General features: G+C 43.3%; 1 protein-coding gene across 3 annotated transcripts in view; it reads left to right on the top strand.

The window, feature by feature from the left end:
• WDR47 (WD repeat domain 47) overlaps positions 1 to 18,312 on the top strand; it is a 37,699-nt gene continuing 19,387 nt past the window's right edge. Inside the window, exons 1-3 of one of the 3 annotated variants that reach the window (XM_081194363.1) lie at positions 1 to 348; positions 13,939 to 14,105; positions 14,744 to 14,827. In XM_081194363.1, the coding sequence (XP_081050489.1) occupies positions 13,948 to 14,105; positions 14,744 to 14,827 (242 nt within the window). In that variant the 5' untranslated portion in view covers positions 1 to 348; positions 13,939 to 13,947. Of the gene's footprint in view, positions 349 to 13,938; positions 14,106 to 14,743; positions 14,828 to 17,157; positions 17,196 to 18,312 lie in introns of those variants that run through there. The other 2 variants (XM_081194364.1, XM_081194365.1) reach the window with 2 other exon arrangements.

The following is an 18,312-nucleotide window of genomic DNA, read 5'->3' as shown; positions in this document are numbered from 1 at the left end:
TTTTTCCCTGGCTCTCACAGTCAGGCGGCTGCGCTGTCACCCCGCCCAGGCGCCGCGGGGCCCTGAGGAGCCGGCCTGCCGGGCACTGATTGGAGAAGCCGCTTGACAACCGCAGCCAGGGCGCTGCCGCCGCCGCCGCCACTACACCAGCCGGGCCGGGAAGGCGAGGAGCAGCTGGGCGCCGGCAGGCAGGCAGGCAGGGCCGCGTTGGCTGCTGGCGACGGGACCCTCTTCCCCTCCTTCCCTCCCTGCCACTACCCCGGTGGCGAGGCTCCGCTTGCCGCCATTTTGCGCGCCCCCGCCAGCCCTGGTCTCCCCTCGCCGCTTTGGGAGGGAGCCTCCCCTGAGGTGAGCCTCTGTCTCTTCCCTGAGGGATGGGCCCTACGGCTGCCCTGGCTTGGGTGGGTGGCGGCGCCTCCGCTGAGGGGGGGGGGGACCGGGTCGAAGGAGCGGGAGGGTGGGAAGGGATGCCCGGGGCCTGAGGGGAGGCCCCGAGTGAGTGCCCGTTCGGGGGGCACCCCTTGGAGGCGTTGGCAGGGCAAGGGCTTGGCGCTGCTGCTGCTGGTGGTGGCGGTGGCGGCGGGAGGGGCGAAGCGACAGCCTCCCTTGGGCTGCTTTGGTGCTGAATGTTCGAAAGGACCATTTTCTTTACTCCCCCCCCCCAACCCATCCTGCTTATTTGTCTCCCGTTGAGTCAGTGCATGCTTCCGTGCATCACCACGGCTGCCTGTCCTCACCCTCCGCCGGCCTCGCGAGGGGAAAGTGTTGTATGCGTGTGCATTGCTGCTGAATTTTGTCCGTTGCCCATGGTTTTGTTGCATTTTGCTTCCCGTTCTCTGGCGAACGTCTCCTCCTCTCGTCCCCGCACCTCCCTCTTCTGCCTTTGTTATTGCAGCATTCTTAGCAGGGCAAACCTCCCAGAACGGGTTAAGCACCTGCAAAGCTGCTCTCCCTAAGTAACCCAGATCTGTCCTGGGCACATAAGAGACATTGTTTGTCTGTGCTGTGCTTGGTGTGCTTGACAGGAGAGGATGCCTGAAACAGGTTTGCAGTGTCACTGCAAAAAAAGAAAAAAGATGAGGCGTTTTTATAGCCTGTTTTACCTGCTCTGAGGTTTTTAATTGTGCGTTTTCCCGAGGAAGCATTCCAGTTTTGTGTCCTAAAGTCCCTGCTCCTGAGTAATTTCATTGCAAGGGATGGCCTTATTGGGTCACAGCACAGTAGTTTTTTCAGCGTATTTTAGCAGGAAAAACTTGAGTGTCAAGTATCCAGTTCCCTGTTACAATCCTTTGTTCACACAATTGAGCTGCAGTGAAGGAAGGGTGGGTTCGTGGATGCATGCATGCACATGCTTCTTTTAGAATGTGTTTAGTTTAGTGACAATCCTGTGAGTGTACGAACGAAGGGTGACAGTTATTGTGTATGCATTCTGAATACAGGAATGCAAACTTGACAAAACATATTGGCAGCAGGCAGCTGCAGATGTTGCAGCGACTGTATACAATAGCTCGAGACAATAATGGAATACTTTGTTCTTTGTTTGAACAAAGAACAAATCAATTTGTTGACAACCTTAGTTTGAAGGATGCCATGAACATAATAATGAATGCCTGTGACTTTTCTGAAGTACCATGTGTCTGTGGTATATTCTGGTTTGGAGACCTGAAGAGCAATAGGTCACACATGAGAAAGGCTAAATAAATATAATATGCTGACATAACTGTTATGCTAGTGACCCCTTCTTATTTCTATATGGTAATCTTTAGAATAGCCTTTTCTCCTCTTCATCTCCTGATTAATTGCTGTAATTAGTATGTTTTATCACCTTCCATTCTTGCTTTGCTCATCTATTTAATTTGATAATCTTTTAGACAAATAATAGTTGGAGAATAAATTATAGCAGGTGAAAACAAGAGAATGCAAAGCTATTTGACAACAAAAATTATTCCTTTTTGCATAAATGGGGCAACATAGATCATGAGAATTATTTTAGCTTACCACTCTGTAAAGGTGCAAAGGCTGTGGCTTTTCAGTGCCCTATTGGTCGGTCACAGATAACTTCTGCACTTGGCTATTCTTGAAGACTCCTCATGGGTTTTCTCTTTCACAAATATTTTCACAAAATTTTGGTGCCAAATAAATTTTCTAGGAGCCGCTTGAAAGTAAGAAGTAGAGATCCCAATGTAGGTGCCTGGCAAAAACATTCCTCTTCTCCCAGGCCTTTGGCTAATTATGCAATCTTTGGCCTATGAAGGACAGCATAGAAATTTTAATAATGATGATGATGATGAGAGTTTTATTCTTGCTGTTATGCTGCAGGCTCTTCCACCCCACTTCTCCCATATAGGGTTTACTTGAAAGATGCTAGGCTGAAATCTATCTAGGAATCATAGCTAATATTCCCTTGAGGTTCCCCTCATTGTAGTACTTCCAAAGAAACCTTTCTGTCCTCTTCAGTAATCTTGACACCAGGATCAGTTTTCGAGACACTGGATTTTTGCATCTACCTCCTGTCTGCAGCACTGTTGCATTTTTATATCTTAGGTTCAATCCAAGCACTGTGGCACTACCAGAAAAGGTGTGCTAATTATGATAGAGCTACCATCTTCCTTTCATCCCTAGCATAAGGAACATATAGTAATTTTGTACCACCTGACATGCATCCTTTCTGGCAGGCCAATAGGCTACAGCTATGGAGCAGGAGGATGTGAAGCATTTGCTCTTTATTTATTGAATGGAGGTTTTGGTTTTTGCAATTAGAAGCAATTGTTTTCCCTTAGTAAGCCAAAGAGTTGAAAAATAGTGGGTCACTGAGTGCTTTTGCTTTGTCGTGGCCTGGCTTGGGTAATATTGCTGAAGCACAATCCTTCTAAAACAAAGCAATTCCACTTCTCCTTTTATTTCAGTCAGAGGGTTAAACATATACATTTCCTTACCATAAAATAAAAAGGGGGTAAAAGTGCTTGCTTTTTATTGGAATGCCCTATTTATATTATTATAAGAATGACTAGAATGGGTGCTGTGAAGAGCTGAAAAGCACAGGGATTTTCCCTTTAAGTGCATATAGTTGTGTGGAATGTTTATTGTAAACCAGTGGTGGGGAACATGTGGCCCTCCAGATGTTGCGGCACTACAAATCCCATCATCCTGGTGCTGCTGGTTAGGGCTGATGTGAACTGTCCTCCAACATAATTTGCAAGGCCACAGGTTCCCACCCCTGTAATAAACAATGAATATGTGTTATAATCACAAAATAAAGGGCACTTTTTATCCATATTCAAAGTTATTGACCCTCAAATATGCTTCTTACTGAACAATAAGTAATACATGGTCATAATGTAAATAAATCTATGTACCTTTTAAAATTTAAATGCTACCTTAATACCTATTTGCCACAAATACTTATCCTTATCCTTTGATTAAAAGGCTGTTAGGAGAGGCTAAATATGGAATAATAAACTAGTGTCTTGGCCCCTAGGTGCCTGCCTGTCTTTTTGTGTTGCAGAAATTGTGCTTTGTCAGGATGTGTTTTAAATAATAATAAATACTATGCCAAATGCATATTCAGTTATTTGCATATTAATCTATTTTAGTTTTCTGTTGTATATTGAACTTCTGTTTACAATTACTTTAGATGCTACTGTGCTATTTTGGGAGATAAATCATTATACAATAGCAACTAATTTTTCAAATTATGGGCTTGAAGGACTGTCTCAAATTGAGGGTGACCTTAAGTACAGTTTGTTCCCTTTCTAAAGAAGATTCTAATTTCTTTATTAACACTTCAGTTTAACAATCAAAGAAATGAAAGGAACCAACAAGTGCTTCAGGCAAGCTTCAATACTAAACACACTAGAGATGGGAAGTACCACACTGGTACATTCTTCTGACACATAGATAGGATTGTACTGTTGGCTAGCCTGTTGTTTCAAGGCAGAATTACCTGACAACTTGTGTTCTGCAATATGATCGTGTTAAAGCCACATTGCATCACACAGTTAATCTAGCTTGCTGAATAAATAAATATACGAAGAGAGCCAAACCACAAGCTACAGTGGAGGGAAGAAACTTAGTATTAGATATACTCACAGTACAGTGGTGCCTCGCAAGACGAAAATAATCCGTTCTGTGATTCTCTTCGTCTAGCGGTTTTTTCGTCTTGCGAAGCAAGCCCATTGACGGATTTGCGGATTAGCGCTATTAGCGGCTTTTAGCGGCTTATCTGCTGATCGGATCAGCTGATAAGCAGCTTAGCGGCTTAGGAAAAAGGGGGGGGAACCAGCAGGAACTCGCAAGACATTGTCGTCTTTCGAAGCAAGCCCATAGGAAATTCGTTTTGCGAAGCACCTCCAAAACGGAAAACTCTTTCATCTAGCGAGTTTTCCGTCTTGCGAGGCATTCGTCTTGCGGGGCACCACTGTAATTTAGCTCTAAAGACACTAAATTATAATTAAAATATAATCTTAGCATCTATAAAATACATTTATTAATTTGTGATTTAAGACAATGCTCAATTTATTACCTTAAAGCAGCTTTTAAGAAATAAATTGTTACTTGTGTACTAAGCCTTAAATCTTGTACTCACTTATCTGGAAGTAAGTCCCATCGAACTCAGTGGGATTTACTTCTAAGGCCTCATCTGCACTATGTATTTAAAGCAGAATTATTGATTGATTGATTGATTGATTGCATTTATATCCCACCTTTCCTCCAGCAAGCTCAAGGTGGCGTAAATAGTTCCCCTCCCCATTTGATCTTCACAACAACCCTGTGAGGTAGGTTGAGCTGAGAGTGACTGGCCCAAGGTCACCCAGTGAGCTTTATGGCTAAGTGGAGATTTGAACCTTGGTTGTACAGGTCCTAGCCAGACATCCTAACCACTACACGACACTGGCTTTCCATTATATCACTATATCACTTTAAACAGCTGTGGCTTCCCCAAAAGCATCATGGGAAGTGTAGTTGCTGAGAGAGTGCTGAGAGTTGTTAGGAGATCCCCTATTTTGCTCCCCAAGCTACAATTCCAGTGTGGTTTAGCAATCAGTCCCTCTTCCCAGGAAACTCCTGCAACTGTAGTTCTGTGAGGGGAATTGGGGCCTCCTAACAGCTCTCAGCACCCTTAAACTTTAGTTCTCAGGCTGCTTTGCAGGAAAGCATAACTGTTCAAAGTGGTTAGCTGCTTAAAACTGTCTATACTACTTTAGTGCAGTATAGTGTAGATGAGGTCCAAGTATACATGCATAAGATTGCACTGTAAATTGGAAGTTGCAAATAGTGAGAAGGTAGGAAGTTTTTCAGGCAGGAAAATCTCTCCACCTTTTCAGATACCTATGGAAGGCATGCAAGCAGGACCTGAGCACACCAGCATTCTCCTCACTTGTGATTTCCAGCAAGCTTTCCAGCAGTGGCCTACTAGCCTTGATAGCCTTATCCTTCATAAATTTGTCTAATCCCCTTTTAAAGTCATCTAGTTTTGGGGACAAAGTGCAGCTGCAGAACAGAGGAGAGAAGTGGTTTCAAAAATAGGGCTGTGAAGGTGAAAAGGAGATTTAGTAGTTGCATAGGGTGGGTAGGGGAAGCTTTATGGGGCTAATGTTGGGAAGTGCTGATGGTGGGGTTGGACAGCAGAGCAAGCCTTGGGGCAGAGACCTCCCAGCATGCATATTTGTTTTTTGTCTTAATATTTTTAGCAATGTGCTCCTTGAATTTATTTTTCTTTTTGGTATCCCTTATGGTATGCTTGCATTTATTTTAGACCATTGTCTCATGCAATGACGGCAACGCTTGCTAGTCTACTTAGAAAAGGCTTAGTCAAGATTGCATGCAATGACAATTTAACTCTCACAGAGAAAGACGCTACTGAAGCAAAGCCTTAGTTATTTCCATCTGTGTCAATTGGTTGTCATAGCTGACCAATATAAGCTGTTATGTGGAGTAAGGATATATGACTTACATTTCTGTAAAAAATATTGGAATGTCTGAGTGGTGATACGCTACGAAAGCTTTGCTTTTTCAACAAATAATTAAATCAGAATTGGAAGAAAACCTGCAAATTCAAAATGTGTATTAAAAAGAAAGGGATTCTAAATCCTTCAGTCATTCTGAAGTATTAGCCTTGGATCACTTTGGTGACGTTGTGTGCCATATGTGCTGGCTGTTTGCGGCATACTGAGGAGCTTGAGCTGCATCTTTCAGATTTTCTGGATGGTGGTTTATCTCCCAGTGTGATAAAATCTCCTTTGCATATGCCTTATAGTCCCTGATATGAGTATATTGATGAACCAGTGTGTTTTATTAATTTTAGAGATGTGAAGACCTGGGGGGGGACACTAGAAAAATGGGGGGAGGACAGGATTTCCTTTAATTTTTCTGTTGTTTATTCTGAGCCTATAAATCTCTAGTAACATTATAATTCTATTGACTAGTTACTTACAAAATGCTTCCACATACATAAGCTTATTTTCTTACTGGACTTATTTCTTTGGTAGAACTAAACTTTTTGTCTTGTTGCCCTGTGACTAAGCTGTAGGGTTCTTCACACTAGCATGTAGAATGAATTATTGTACAAGACAGACAGAACTTTCCAAATGCAGAGACAATGCCCCAATCCAACTTTAGTCATGTGTAAAAATGGTATTCACTCATAATTGTACTAGGCTGTGGATGCACATCCAAATATGCATCTCATTGAAAATAAAAGAATATAGTACCTATAGGAGATGTCTGTGTTTGGGTGCACATTGGAAAGTACAGTTAATTTGTATGTGCATGTCCTGATCCAAAACGTAATGAGTGTGCAGAAGCTTGGGGGGCATTGCCCTGGGTGCATTTTTTTGAGGGGGCACAACCAGGCACCTCCCAATAGTTATTTTATTGAGGGAAGCCATGCCCAGGCTGGCCTTTGGGGCTGGGGTGTGGGGGGCAGCAGCAGTTGCTCCACTCCCAAGTCAGGCTTGTTTTTCCTTTGGCATGCCAGGCATATGGGGCTGCTGGGGTACTGTGGTAGGCTCCTTCTCCCTCTGCCCCCAGCATGCCCCATCTCCGAGTGCTTGTGCCCACCTGCCCTTGGTGCTGTGGGGCTCACACAACACCACTGTCCTAACATTTATCTCCAGGATCTTCTTATCTGGATCAGGGTACTGTAGTTTACTCTTTGTTACTTTTTTCTATCTTTATCCCAATTTTTATGCATGATAAAAACAATTGTGAGACAAATACTAGGTCAATAAATGTTTGATATCTCCATCAGTATTAACATGACAAATATCCCAACTTCTATTTTTCATCAAATTAAAAAACTTGGTCACTGGTACAGGACTTTTAAATAAGAGCTGTTAGTTTTTCCTTACCACTTAAAACACTCATTACCAACTTCTAATTCAAGAATTGAAAGCTATGATAAACAAAAATGATTGTTCCTTCCAAGGGAATATGATTGTGTGTTTAGGGCCAATTCACACTTCACTTTTCTGCTTGGCTTGTCCTATGATATACAGCTCATGGTTTGTCTGAGAGAGCTTAAACCATGAACCTAAATTCAGATGACGCATAAAGACAAACCACAATCTCCTCCCCAAGAGGTGGCATGTGTGCTTGTTTGTGCTAAGCCATGGTCTTAGCATTACATGTAAACAGGAATGTTAATTCTCTGTTCCATATATAGCGAGGAGGATAACTTCTTAGACTGGGACTTCAATAGTAGCTATGTAACATCTGATGCGCCTTACTTCCAGTGCTTAGGCAAAGCTGGAAGGAGCACTGCAGTGTAATCTCCACAACATGTGCTACCTATTTCAGCTTTTAAGCTCACAAGAAGCAGCACACACAGCAATATTAGTGCTGCAGCAGTGCTCTTTGCATCCTATATCAGGGTGGGATGGATTCTGAGGTCCCCATCCTCCAAGGGTTTTTTTGACAGGTGATTTAAGTTCAATAGAAGGAATTGGGAGTGTACTTTTTATTCTTTCTTTGCAGCCTGGCTTGAATTAAAACCAGGGATGTGAAGGATCCTTTGGCTCCGAAGCGCCCTTGGCTCCGAAGCGCCCTCTCCGATTGCATGGAGCCCGGACAGCCCCGTGGTTTTCTTCGGAGCTGAGGGCGATGAAACAATCGCTGAGACGGCTAGAGCGTCAGTAGCAGATAACTCACTCCGAATCTGACCGGACACAGGTTAGAGCTCAACGTCGAGCCTACCAAGTGGCAATAGCGACGGCGAAGAAGACTTTCTTCACCGCCTCTATTGCATCTGCAGAAAATAGTAGCAGGAGACTCTTTCAGGTGGTTCACAATTTAACGGAACCACCTTTACCACCGGGGCCTTGTAAAGACCCCAAGATCTCCTGCAACGATTTTGCAAAGTTTTTTTGCAGATAAAATCACTCATATTCAGAAGGAGCTAGATAGACACCACCATGGGAGCAGGGCTGGGGCGGGAGAGTGCTAGAGCTCTGTCTGGTCAAGTTGCATGGAATCAATTTCAATCCATTACCCCCGAGGATGTGGACAGGCTGCTTGGACGCGTCAAACCAACCACCTGTCTCCTTGAGCCTTGCCCATCCTGGCTAATAAAAGCAAGCCGGGAAGGGCTGGGCGATGGGCTCTGTGGGGTGGTGAATGCTTCCCTCTGTGAGGGAACATTCCCAGATCCGCTGAAAGAGGCGGTCATTAAACCGCTTCTTAAAAAAACATCTTTAGACCCGGCCAGTATGGCCAACTATCGCCCAGTCTCAAATCTTCCATTCTTGGGCAAGGTGATTGAGCGCGTGGTTGCTGAACAACTCCAGGCACGCCTGGAGGATGCGGACCATTTGGATCCCTTCTAATCGGGATTCAGGCCTCATCATGGGACTGAAACTGCCTTGGTCGCACTGGTTGATGATCTCCGGCGAGCTAGGAACAAAGGTGAGAGTTGTTTCCTAGTTCTGCTGGATCTCTCAGCGGCCTTTGATACAATCGACCATAACATCCTTCTGGACCGTCTAGAGGGGCTGGGAGCTGAGGGCACTGTTATACAGTGGTTTCGCTCCTTCCTCCTGGGCCGTGTTCAGAAAGTGGTGGTGGGGGATGAGTGTTCAGACCCCTGGGCCGTCACTTGTGGGGTGCCTCAGGGTTCCGTCCTCTCCCCCATGCTTTTTAACATCTATATGAAGCCGCTGGGAGAGATCATCAGGGGGTTTGGACTGGGTGTCCATCAATATGCAGATGATACCCAGCTCTACCTCTCTTTCAAATCAGAACCAGTGAAGGCAGTGAAGGTCCTGTGTGAGTGCCTGGAGGCAGTTGGAGGATGGATGGCGGCTAATGGATTGAAGTTGAATCCTGACAAGACAGAAGTACTGTTTTCGGGGGACAGGGGGCGGGCTGGTGTGGAGGACTCCCTGGTCCTGAATAGGGTAACTGCGCCCCTGAAGGACCAGGTGCACAGCCTGGGAGTCATTTTGGACTCACAGCTGTCCATGGAGGCGCAGGTCAATTCTGTATCCAGGGCAGCTGTCTACCAACTCCACCTGGTACGCAGGCTGAGACCCTGCCCACGGACTGTCTCGCCAGAGTGGTGCATGCTCCAGTTATCTCCCGCTTGGACTACTGCAATGCGCTCTATGTGGGGCTACCTTTGAAGGTGACTCGGAAACTACAACTAATCCAGAATGCGGCAGCTAGACTGGTGACTGGGGGCGGCCGCCGAGACCACATAACACCGGTCTTGAAAGACCTACATTGGCTCCCAGTACGTTTCCGAGCACAATTCAAAGTGTTGGTGTTGACCTTTAAAGCCCTAAACGGCCTCGGTCCAGTATACCTGAAGGAGCGTCTCCACCCCCATCGTTCTGCCCAGACGCTGAGGTCCAGTGCCGAGGGCCTTCTGGCAGTTCCCTCATTGCGAGAAGCAAAGCTACAGGGAACCAGGCAGAGGGCCTTCTCGGTAGTGGCGCCTGCCCTGTGGAACGCCCTCCCACCAGATGTCAAAGCGATAAATAAGTACCTGACATTTAGAAGACATCTTAAGGCAGCCCTGTTCAGGGAAGTTTTTAATTTGTGATATTTTAGTGTATTTTTGGTTTCTATGGAAGCTGCCCAGAGTGGCTGGGGAAACCCAGCCAGATGGGCGGGGTACAAATAAATTATTATTATTATTATTATTATTATTATTATTATTATTATTATTATTATTATTATTATTATCTTTCCTAGGGAGATGTGGCTCTCTGCAAATGAAGATCATTTATTTGCATCCTTAACTTGAATTCAGAGTGTGTTCCAAATTCTTTCTTTGCATAAAAAAATCAGTACTTTCTGAATCTGATGCCTTTTCTTTCACTGTATTGACTTGCTGATGCAAATAATTTTTTGATGCTTGACCTTTCCTACGATGTTGGGTCAGAAAAGGTGGGTGTGGTTTGCCCCAAATGGCCTGGTGAGCCAACATCTGAGTCCTGGCAGGCCTAATTAAGCTGGATTGGAGGTTCCCACCACTGTCTTTTAGTTACTGTTATAGAACTGATAATTGCACTCTCTTTAAGGGAATTTAGAATATTGCCTTCTGCTAATTTCTAGTGAGCCTGTCTATAATAATCTTACTCTGGTTGACCAGATACAAGAGAAGAAAAGGTTTATGCATCTTTGATTGTTGTGTAGAAGAGGGAATTCCAGCAGATTGAGTTTGTAATGCAAGGTTGAGAAAAGCTGCACATGCTGAAATTTCGTCTTCTATACAACTTAGAGAAGGTATTGGTGCCTGTTCTACTTACATATTGGGAAGTGTGTAAGACATCTAATTTGTAAAAAGGTTTCTGTTGACACTCCCATTAAAGCTGCTGCTTAGTGTAAATCTACTCCCTGGCAACGTATTGTATATCATAACACTTTCTGCATCAATAGCATGTATAAATATTTAATAAAATTACTAACACAGGAAGTATGTTATCTGTACTACTCTAAATTGTAAAATTGAAATCTTGGGATCCTGTTTCACATGAGATGTATTTGTAGTCTCCTAATCCTAAGAAACTTAGTGGATAGCTAAACATGATTCCTGAAAATGAGGTTGTTAAATTATTTGATAAGTCATAGTATCATTAAAAATACTACTAAAAATCTGGGATCTTTTGAGATGGAGAAGGGGAGCGATTTTAGAGGCTGTGATAAAATATTATATAGTTTTTGTACTTACGATTGTCAATCAGTTTAGTTCCTCTGAGGTTCCCATCTATACAGAGAATATCTCCAAGGATCAAATGTCTGTCCCAAATGCTTAATGGGAACTGAAACAATTATGATGAAATGTGAGCAGCTGCCTTCAAGAGGGAAAGACATCTCACTTGCCTAGAGTCTTTGTGGTTTCTCCTCCACATACACTGAGCAAAGAGTTGTTTTGTGTTCTGTGCCTAACACCTTCTGTGGCTCAGCTGCTTCTTATTTTCTCTCTCCCTCTATCCACCCCAACCCCCCATATATGTCAGCCAAGAGCATAGGCTCAGATTTATGGGTGTGTATGTCAATATGTGATTTTTCTTATTCTAGCCTTCTGTGTCTTAAAATCTGACTGCAGATTAGAGCCAGTCCTATTTAATGCAAAATCTCACTCCCTGGACAATTGATATTGTGTCTGGCGGGATCTTTTTGAGCTCACATTTGTTTCTGACAAAGACAGTGCATGCTGGACAGGCCATGAAATGCTGCAAAACTTAAAATGCAACACAAACGAGGAAATGAAATATAACTACAGTACTAGAATACAACTGACATACTAATTAACACATCCAGATTGACATGTGCATATCCCTACATCATTGGTCTCAATTGCAACTCTGCCTGTGAGTTCTTACAATTGGGATTCTGAAGTTCTGGGTGGGAGAAAGCAGTGCTGGAAACTGACATGTCTGTGACTAACAATGAATCATGGGAGTTGTCCTGGCACTGCAGAGCTGAAGGCAAGCACACTGTGACCCCAGTTTGCCACAGGATTAAAGACTGCTGAAGAAGCTACATTCCCTACTCTTCAGGTAGAACATAATGGAAGGAGGGAAGACCAGTAGGGAGTTTGTCAGGTTTGGGAAACTGCTGCAACTGCAGAATTAAAGAGAAGTATACTCTGGCCCCATCCATCTGCTAGTAGAGAAGCAGCTTCTCCAGTACTTCCTTTCAGCTTACCCTTTGATCCCTTTTTTCTAGATCTGTCTTCAGCCTTAAGCAAAATGTACATGCTTCTTTTAATACAGTGCAATCCTTTCAGACATGAAGAATTATTTGTGATTACAAAGATTCAGTACTTGTATTGTATTGCTCAGTACCTATTAACAGTATGTTTGCTGGGCTAGATATGCTGTTTAAATGAGACCCTCACAACCATGGAAAGAATAATCATGAAGACTATGAAGTAGAATAGTACAAATGCCCAGGATGAAATCTTCATGTCTGGCATACCATGAGCATTACCTCTCACTATCATTTTACAAACACTAAACACTAAGGATTCCTCCTTATCGACTATCTCTGTAGATGAAATACATAATAGTGACTTTTTATGAACACACTTGGGAATACTTCACACAAGACTCTTTTCCTACAGATATAATTTCCATGTAGGAAATCATGTTGTAAGTGACAAATGCACATGTTTATGTGTATGTGGAGTGGAAAGTGACAGCTAATCACCATTTTTATGTGACTTTATTATGGGAAGAAGGAAAAACAGCAAGAAACCAGTTCAAAATTTCTATATATACAGAGGTTTAGGACTGTATCAAGTGCTGGGCAGAGGGACTTGTGAAACATTTATTCAAACAGAATTTTAAATAAGAGATTTGAAACCTTACTGTTAGAACACAAATGACTAAGTTTCAAATACAGATTCATATACAGTTGGCAGATACAAACAGTTCATTAAGCAAATGGTAAATGAAAACAGTATGCATATTAATACTTGGCATACTAGTTTATATCCTGTCAAGTGGTAAGGAGATGTGTGGTCGAAATGGTCATTTTGTATTACTCAGTGTAAGATTTCAATCTGTATTCCATTCTTGAGACAAGTAACTGAGAAGCAGCTACAAATCTAAAAAAACGAATAAATACAATGATTTTTACTCTTTCCTTTAACCTTCTGCAGGAACTTAAACAGAAAAAGTCTTGTACATAGTTTATCATAAAATAATATTCAAAAGAAAATGAATGTTGCAGCAGCCACTGAAAATCTCCCCTTTCTCTTTTTTGTTTCATTTTGTTAGTGCATAATGCACAGATGGTATTATTGATAGTGCACATTTACTTGATCTTTGGATTTGATTTGGAGCATACGATAGGAAAGGCCAAATCACATGAAGTCTATATTAAGTAATGTTTTTGCCTGGATCTTAAATATTAATTTGCTAAAACAAAAATGTAGGCAGAAATACTCCATAGCACGCAAGGCACTTTGATAAAATGCAGGTAGCAGTTTGCAAGATTGTTACGTTATTCAATCATGCTGATAATTCATGGTAAAATTAACAATTATTTTTGCTTAATAATATTAATAATTCTAAAGTAGATTACTGTTATGGGGTCCCACCCACCCCCCCAATGTAACCAACAAAATGTACACTTTCTGAATAGCCAGATATTCTGCTTTAACGCATATTGAGTTTTTTTCTAAAGGAGCTGTTGTTCAAATGTTCTTTATGCTACTAAACGCTTGTAAACTGAAACATAGTTAAGTAAAACATAATCTGCCCTTGATATTCGTAGCCCTCTGTATGAAGCTGAACTGCTAGCTGTACAATTGGGCCAAATTATTAGTGATGCTACATTGAGCTGCATGAACTTTAGTGGTTAAGCGTACTACCAAGCTGTAGCATGTTTCATGTAAACAAAGAAAAAAATGCATTTGACGATGTCTGTTTGCTAACAAAATGCAGGTCAATCCCAATTTTATATGTAGCTTTTTCTTCTTCTTTCCAGTCTTTCACAATGACGGCAGAAGAGACAGTGAATGTAAAAGAAGCTGAAATAGTCAAGCTAATACTGGATTTTTTGAATTCAAGAAAACTTCATATCAGTATGTTGGCTCTGGAGAAAGAAAGTGGAGTAATTAATGGACTGTTCTCAGATGATATGCTTTTCTTAAGGTAAAAATAATTATCATAGTATTAAGGATACTGTTTAAACAAAGCTCACATTTTTGTTGCTGTTGTTTAAACTCACGTCCATGCCTTTAAAATGCTTTGATCCATCTTGGACTTTACAGTATCTTGACTGACTTGTTATCCATTTCTGTATGTGTACTGAATAAAATTTATCCATAACCCCTTTTAAGCACTTGGCTGCAAGACATGCCAAGTGTAATGCTATACCTATAAGTATCTGAAACATGCATAAATACATTATTAGATTATTGTCAGTTTACATTTTTGAGCCACCTAACTTTTACCAGATAATACTGTTCAGCACAAGGCAATACAAATTATTTTGCATCCGGTTGTGACTTTCAGTCCTTTGATCCAACGGACACCTCTGCTAACAGAAAGAGGAGGGTGACAATTTTCTGACTTCCTGTAAAAAGGTTTTACCTTTTTCTATTTAAATTAGTAACTAATCTTCTTAACTACTTTGTAAAGCATTGACTTTGTAAAGCATTGACATTGGCTGTAGTTGAGGGAAGGGATGTTTTGGTTAGCTTAAAAACTAAATTGAAAGTCCAGCAGAATTCAATAGATCTCTCTCTCTCTCTCTCTCTCTCTCTCTCTCTCTCTCTCTCTCTTAAAAGACAGTTGATCCTTGATGGTCAGTGGGATGAGGTTCTTCAGTTCATCCAACCTTTGGAGTGCATGGACAAATTTGATAAGAAAAGGTAAATTTATAGTAATTTTTCAATACCATGGCAATCCCATTTATGCAACACAACAATTAAACATGCACTCAGCCATCATACAGTTTCAGAACTGTTGCAGTGTCTATATCTGCATTGCATTGTTCCTTACAAGCTTTTCTCAATTAACTCTATAAGAATAACACATTTTCATCACAGCTCTCACAGAATTCCATTACACAAGTAGAAACAAAATAGCAGTGTTTGGATAAGCTCTCATAGTTAGGATTTGGGATAACAAAAGAACAATGATTAGAGAACCTTTTTGGTGCAGTGGGCTAGATCCTTATTTGTCCCTACCCGCATGGGCCAACTTTGACAGGTGAGCAGGAGAACCCACTTGTCAATTCACCTAATGCCATGATGATTGACAGCTGGCTTGGTTCACCCACCTGTCAAAGTCTGTTGCTCAGTGCTTCCTAGGCTTCCAACAGCCAGCTGGTTGTTAGGTGCTGGGGAACAGTAGCACAAGGGGCTTTGTTAGCTGTATACTCAGCTTCAGATTCACTGAGTACAGGCTTCAGCCCTGTTTTCTGCAGGCATCAGCTGTGCAGCCAAGCTCCCCTCCCCATGGGGAACTGAGTTGCACAGCTGATCTGGCAGGCTTGAATTCAGCTGATGGGCTGTGGATTCAACTCTGCTTTCTGCAGGGATTGGCTATGTCATCAAGCTCCCCATGGAGAACTCTGTTACACAACCAATCCAGCCACACCTCTGCCTGCCATATGCCTGTTGTCACATATGAAGGAAGACTTGACTTGAGGGAAACATGGGGCTGTCCCAACATGTCACTGGCCCAAGGCACATGGGAGGCCACACTCTGGACTTTGTTTTCTCAACTGGGCAGGAACAGGGTATTTGAAGGTGGGGGTTATTGACATCAGTCCCTTGTCATGGTCAGATCACTTCCTGTTGAGGTTTAGGCTGTCAGCACCTTTTCCCCTCTGCAGGGGCAGGGGACCTATTAGGAAGGTCCACCCTCAGAGGCTGATGGATCCAGTGGGATTCCAAACAGCTCTGGGAGGTTTTCCGGCTGAGATGACTGGTGTCCCTGTCAAAGCCCTGTCCAACCTCTGGAACACCCAAATGGCTTGGGCTATTGACAGGATCACCCCTGAGTGCCCTCTCCCACTTCGTGGAGCCCATTTGGCCCCCTGGTATACTCCAGATCTTAGGGCGAGGAAACAAGCTGGGAGATGGCTTGAACACAAGTGGAGGAAAGATACGAATGAATGCAACCGAACACTGGTAAGGGCTCATTATCGAGCCTACCTAGTGGCAGTGAAGGTAGCAAAGAAGGCATATTTTGCTGCCTCCATTGCATCCTCATTATGTTGCCCAGTAGAGCTTTTCCAGGTTGTATGGGGCCTTTTACAGGCTGCCCCAAAGGAGGTGATAGATTCAACAGCAGCTCTCTGTGACTTGTTTGCAAAGCATTTTGAGGATAAAATCGCTTGCATCCACCCAGATCTTGACTCTGCTGTTATAGCAGATGAATCTCATGGGGTGTCCAGAGCACAGTCTAGTCCTGTTGTGTTGGATGAGTTTCAGTTGGTAAGGTTCGAGGATGTGAACAAGGTGCTCGGATCAGTCAAGGCAACCACTTGCGCTCTAGAGCTTTGCCCCTCTTGGCTGATAAAAAGCAGCAGGGAGGGAACAGCTGGCTGGGCCAGGGATGCGATCAGTTCCTCTTTACAAGAGGAGGTGTTCCCTGCCTATTTGAAGGAGGCAGTGGTAAAACCACTCCTTTAGAAACCTTCCCTGGATTTGGAAAACCTAACTGCCAGCCAGTTGCTAATTTCCCTTTCCTGAGCAAGGTTCTGGAGTGAGTGGTCGCAAACCAGATCCAGGCGCTTTTTGGAAGAAACTGATTTTCTGGATCCATTTCTCCATTTCAATCGGGGTTTAGGCCTGGTTTTGGCACAGAAACTGCTTTGGTCGCCCTGTATGATGACCTCTGTCGAGAAAGAGACATGGGAAACATGTCCCTGTTAATTCTTCTCGACCTCTCAGCAACTTTCAATACCATTGACTACGGTATCCTTCTGGAGTGACTGTCCGAACTAGGGGTGGGTGGCACCACTTTGCGGTGGTTCCATTCCTACTTGGATGGTCTTTCCCGGGGGGTGTTGCTTGGGGAATGCTTTTCAGCCCTGTGAAATCTTCAATGTAGGGTTCCACAGGGCTCAATCCTATCCCCACATTGTTTAACATCTACATGAAACCCCTGGGTGGGGTTATCCAGAGGTTCTGAGTAGGTTGTCAGCAGTATGCTGATGACACTCAGCTCTATTTCTCCTTTACATCTGCAGGTGAGGCAGTGGAAGTGCTGGACCAGTGTCTTGCCTCGGTAATGGACTGGATGAGAGCCAACAAACTGAAACTCAATCCAGATAAGACTGAGGCACTGTTAGTGGTTGGTTCCCTAGACCGGATGGGTGGGAGATCGCCTGCTCTTGATGGGGTTACACTTCCTCTGAAGCAGCAGGTTCATAGCTCCAGGGGTACTCCTGGATTCTTTGCTGTCGCTCAAGGCTCAGGTGGCCTCTGGCCCAGAGTGCCTTCCATCAACTTCAGCTGGTGGCCCAGCTACACCCCTATCTGGACAAGGATAGCCTAACTACTATTGTCTATACTCTGGTAACCTCAAGGTTAGATTACTGCAATGCATTATATGTAGGGCTGCCTCTGAAGACGGTTCAGAAACTTCAGCTAGTGCAGAATTCAGCGGCCGCGTTGCTCACCGGAGCAAGACAGTTTGAGCATATTATACTGATCCTGGTCCGACTGCGCTGGCTGCCAATTAGTTTCCGGGCCCAATTCAAAGTGCTGCTTTTGACCTATAAATCCTTAAATGGCTCAGGACCACAGTATCTCAAGGACTGCCTCTTTCATTATGAACATATCCGGACCCCTGAGATCATCTTCTGAGGCCCTTCTTTGTGTGTCTCCTCTCCAAGAGGTCCGGAGGGTGACAACATGACAAGGGGCCTTCTCTGCAGTGGCTCCCTGTCTGTGGAATGCTCTCCCCAGGGAAGTTCGCCTGGCACCTCCATTATACACCTTTAGGCGCTAGGCAAAACCATTCCTTTTTAACCAGGTCTTTGGTTGATTTGATTAATATCCTATGCCCTTTTAAAATGTGGGGGTTTTTTGGGAGGGGGGTTATTGGGCTGTTGTTTTTATTTTGATTATTTATTTTGTGGTTTCATATTTTGATTTTGTTCTGTGAACTGCCCTGAGACCTCCAGGAATAGGGCGGTATATAAATTAACAACAACAACAACAACAGCCTTGTGGACCAAATTGAAACCCATGCATGCTTAAACCTTCCCCAACCCTGTGTTAGAACATGATCTTCCAAAATTTCAGGAACAGCAGTCCCAGTTAACTGCTATAATTTTGTACCGAAGTTCACATTAATTTACACTGTTACATCAGTTTTATTTCTGTTTTCTTGTGCATAG

Source organism: Podarcis bocagei (genome assembly GCF_964188305.1).
Source record: "Podarcis bocagei genome assembly, chromosome: 5".
Classification (NCBI taxonomy): Eukaryota; Metazoa; Chordata; class Lepidosauria; order Squamata; family Lacertidae; genus Podarcis; species Podarcis bocagei.
The sequence above is the reverse complement of the archived record's forward strand: the minus strand, read 5'-3'. Positions and strand labels throughout refer to the sequence as shown.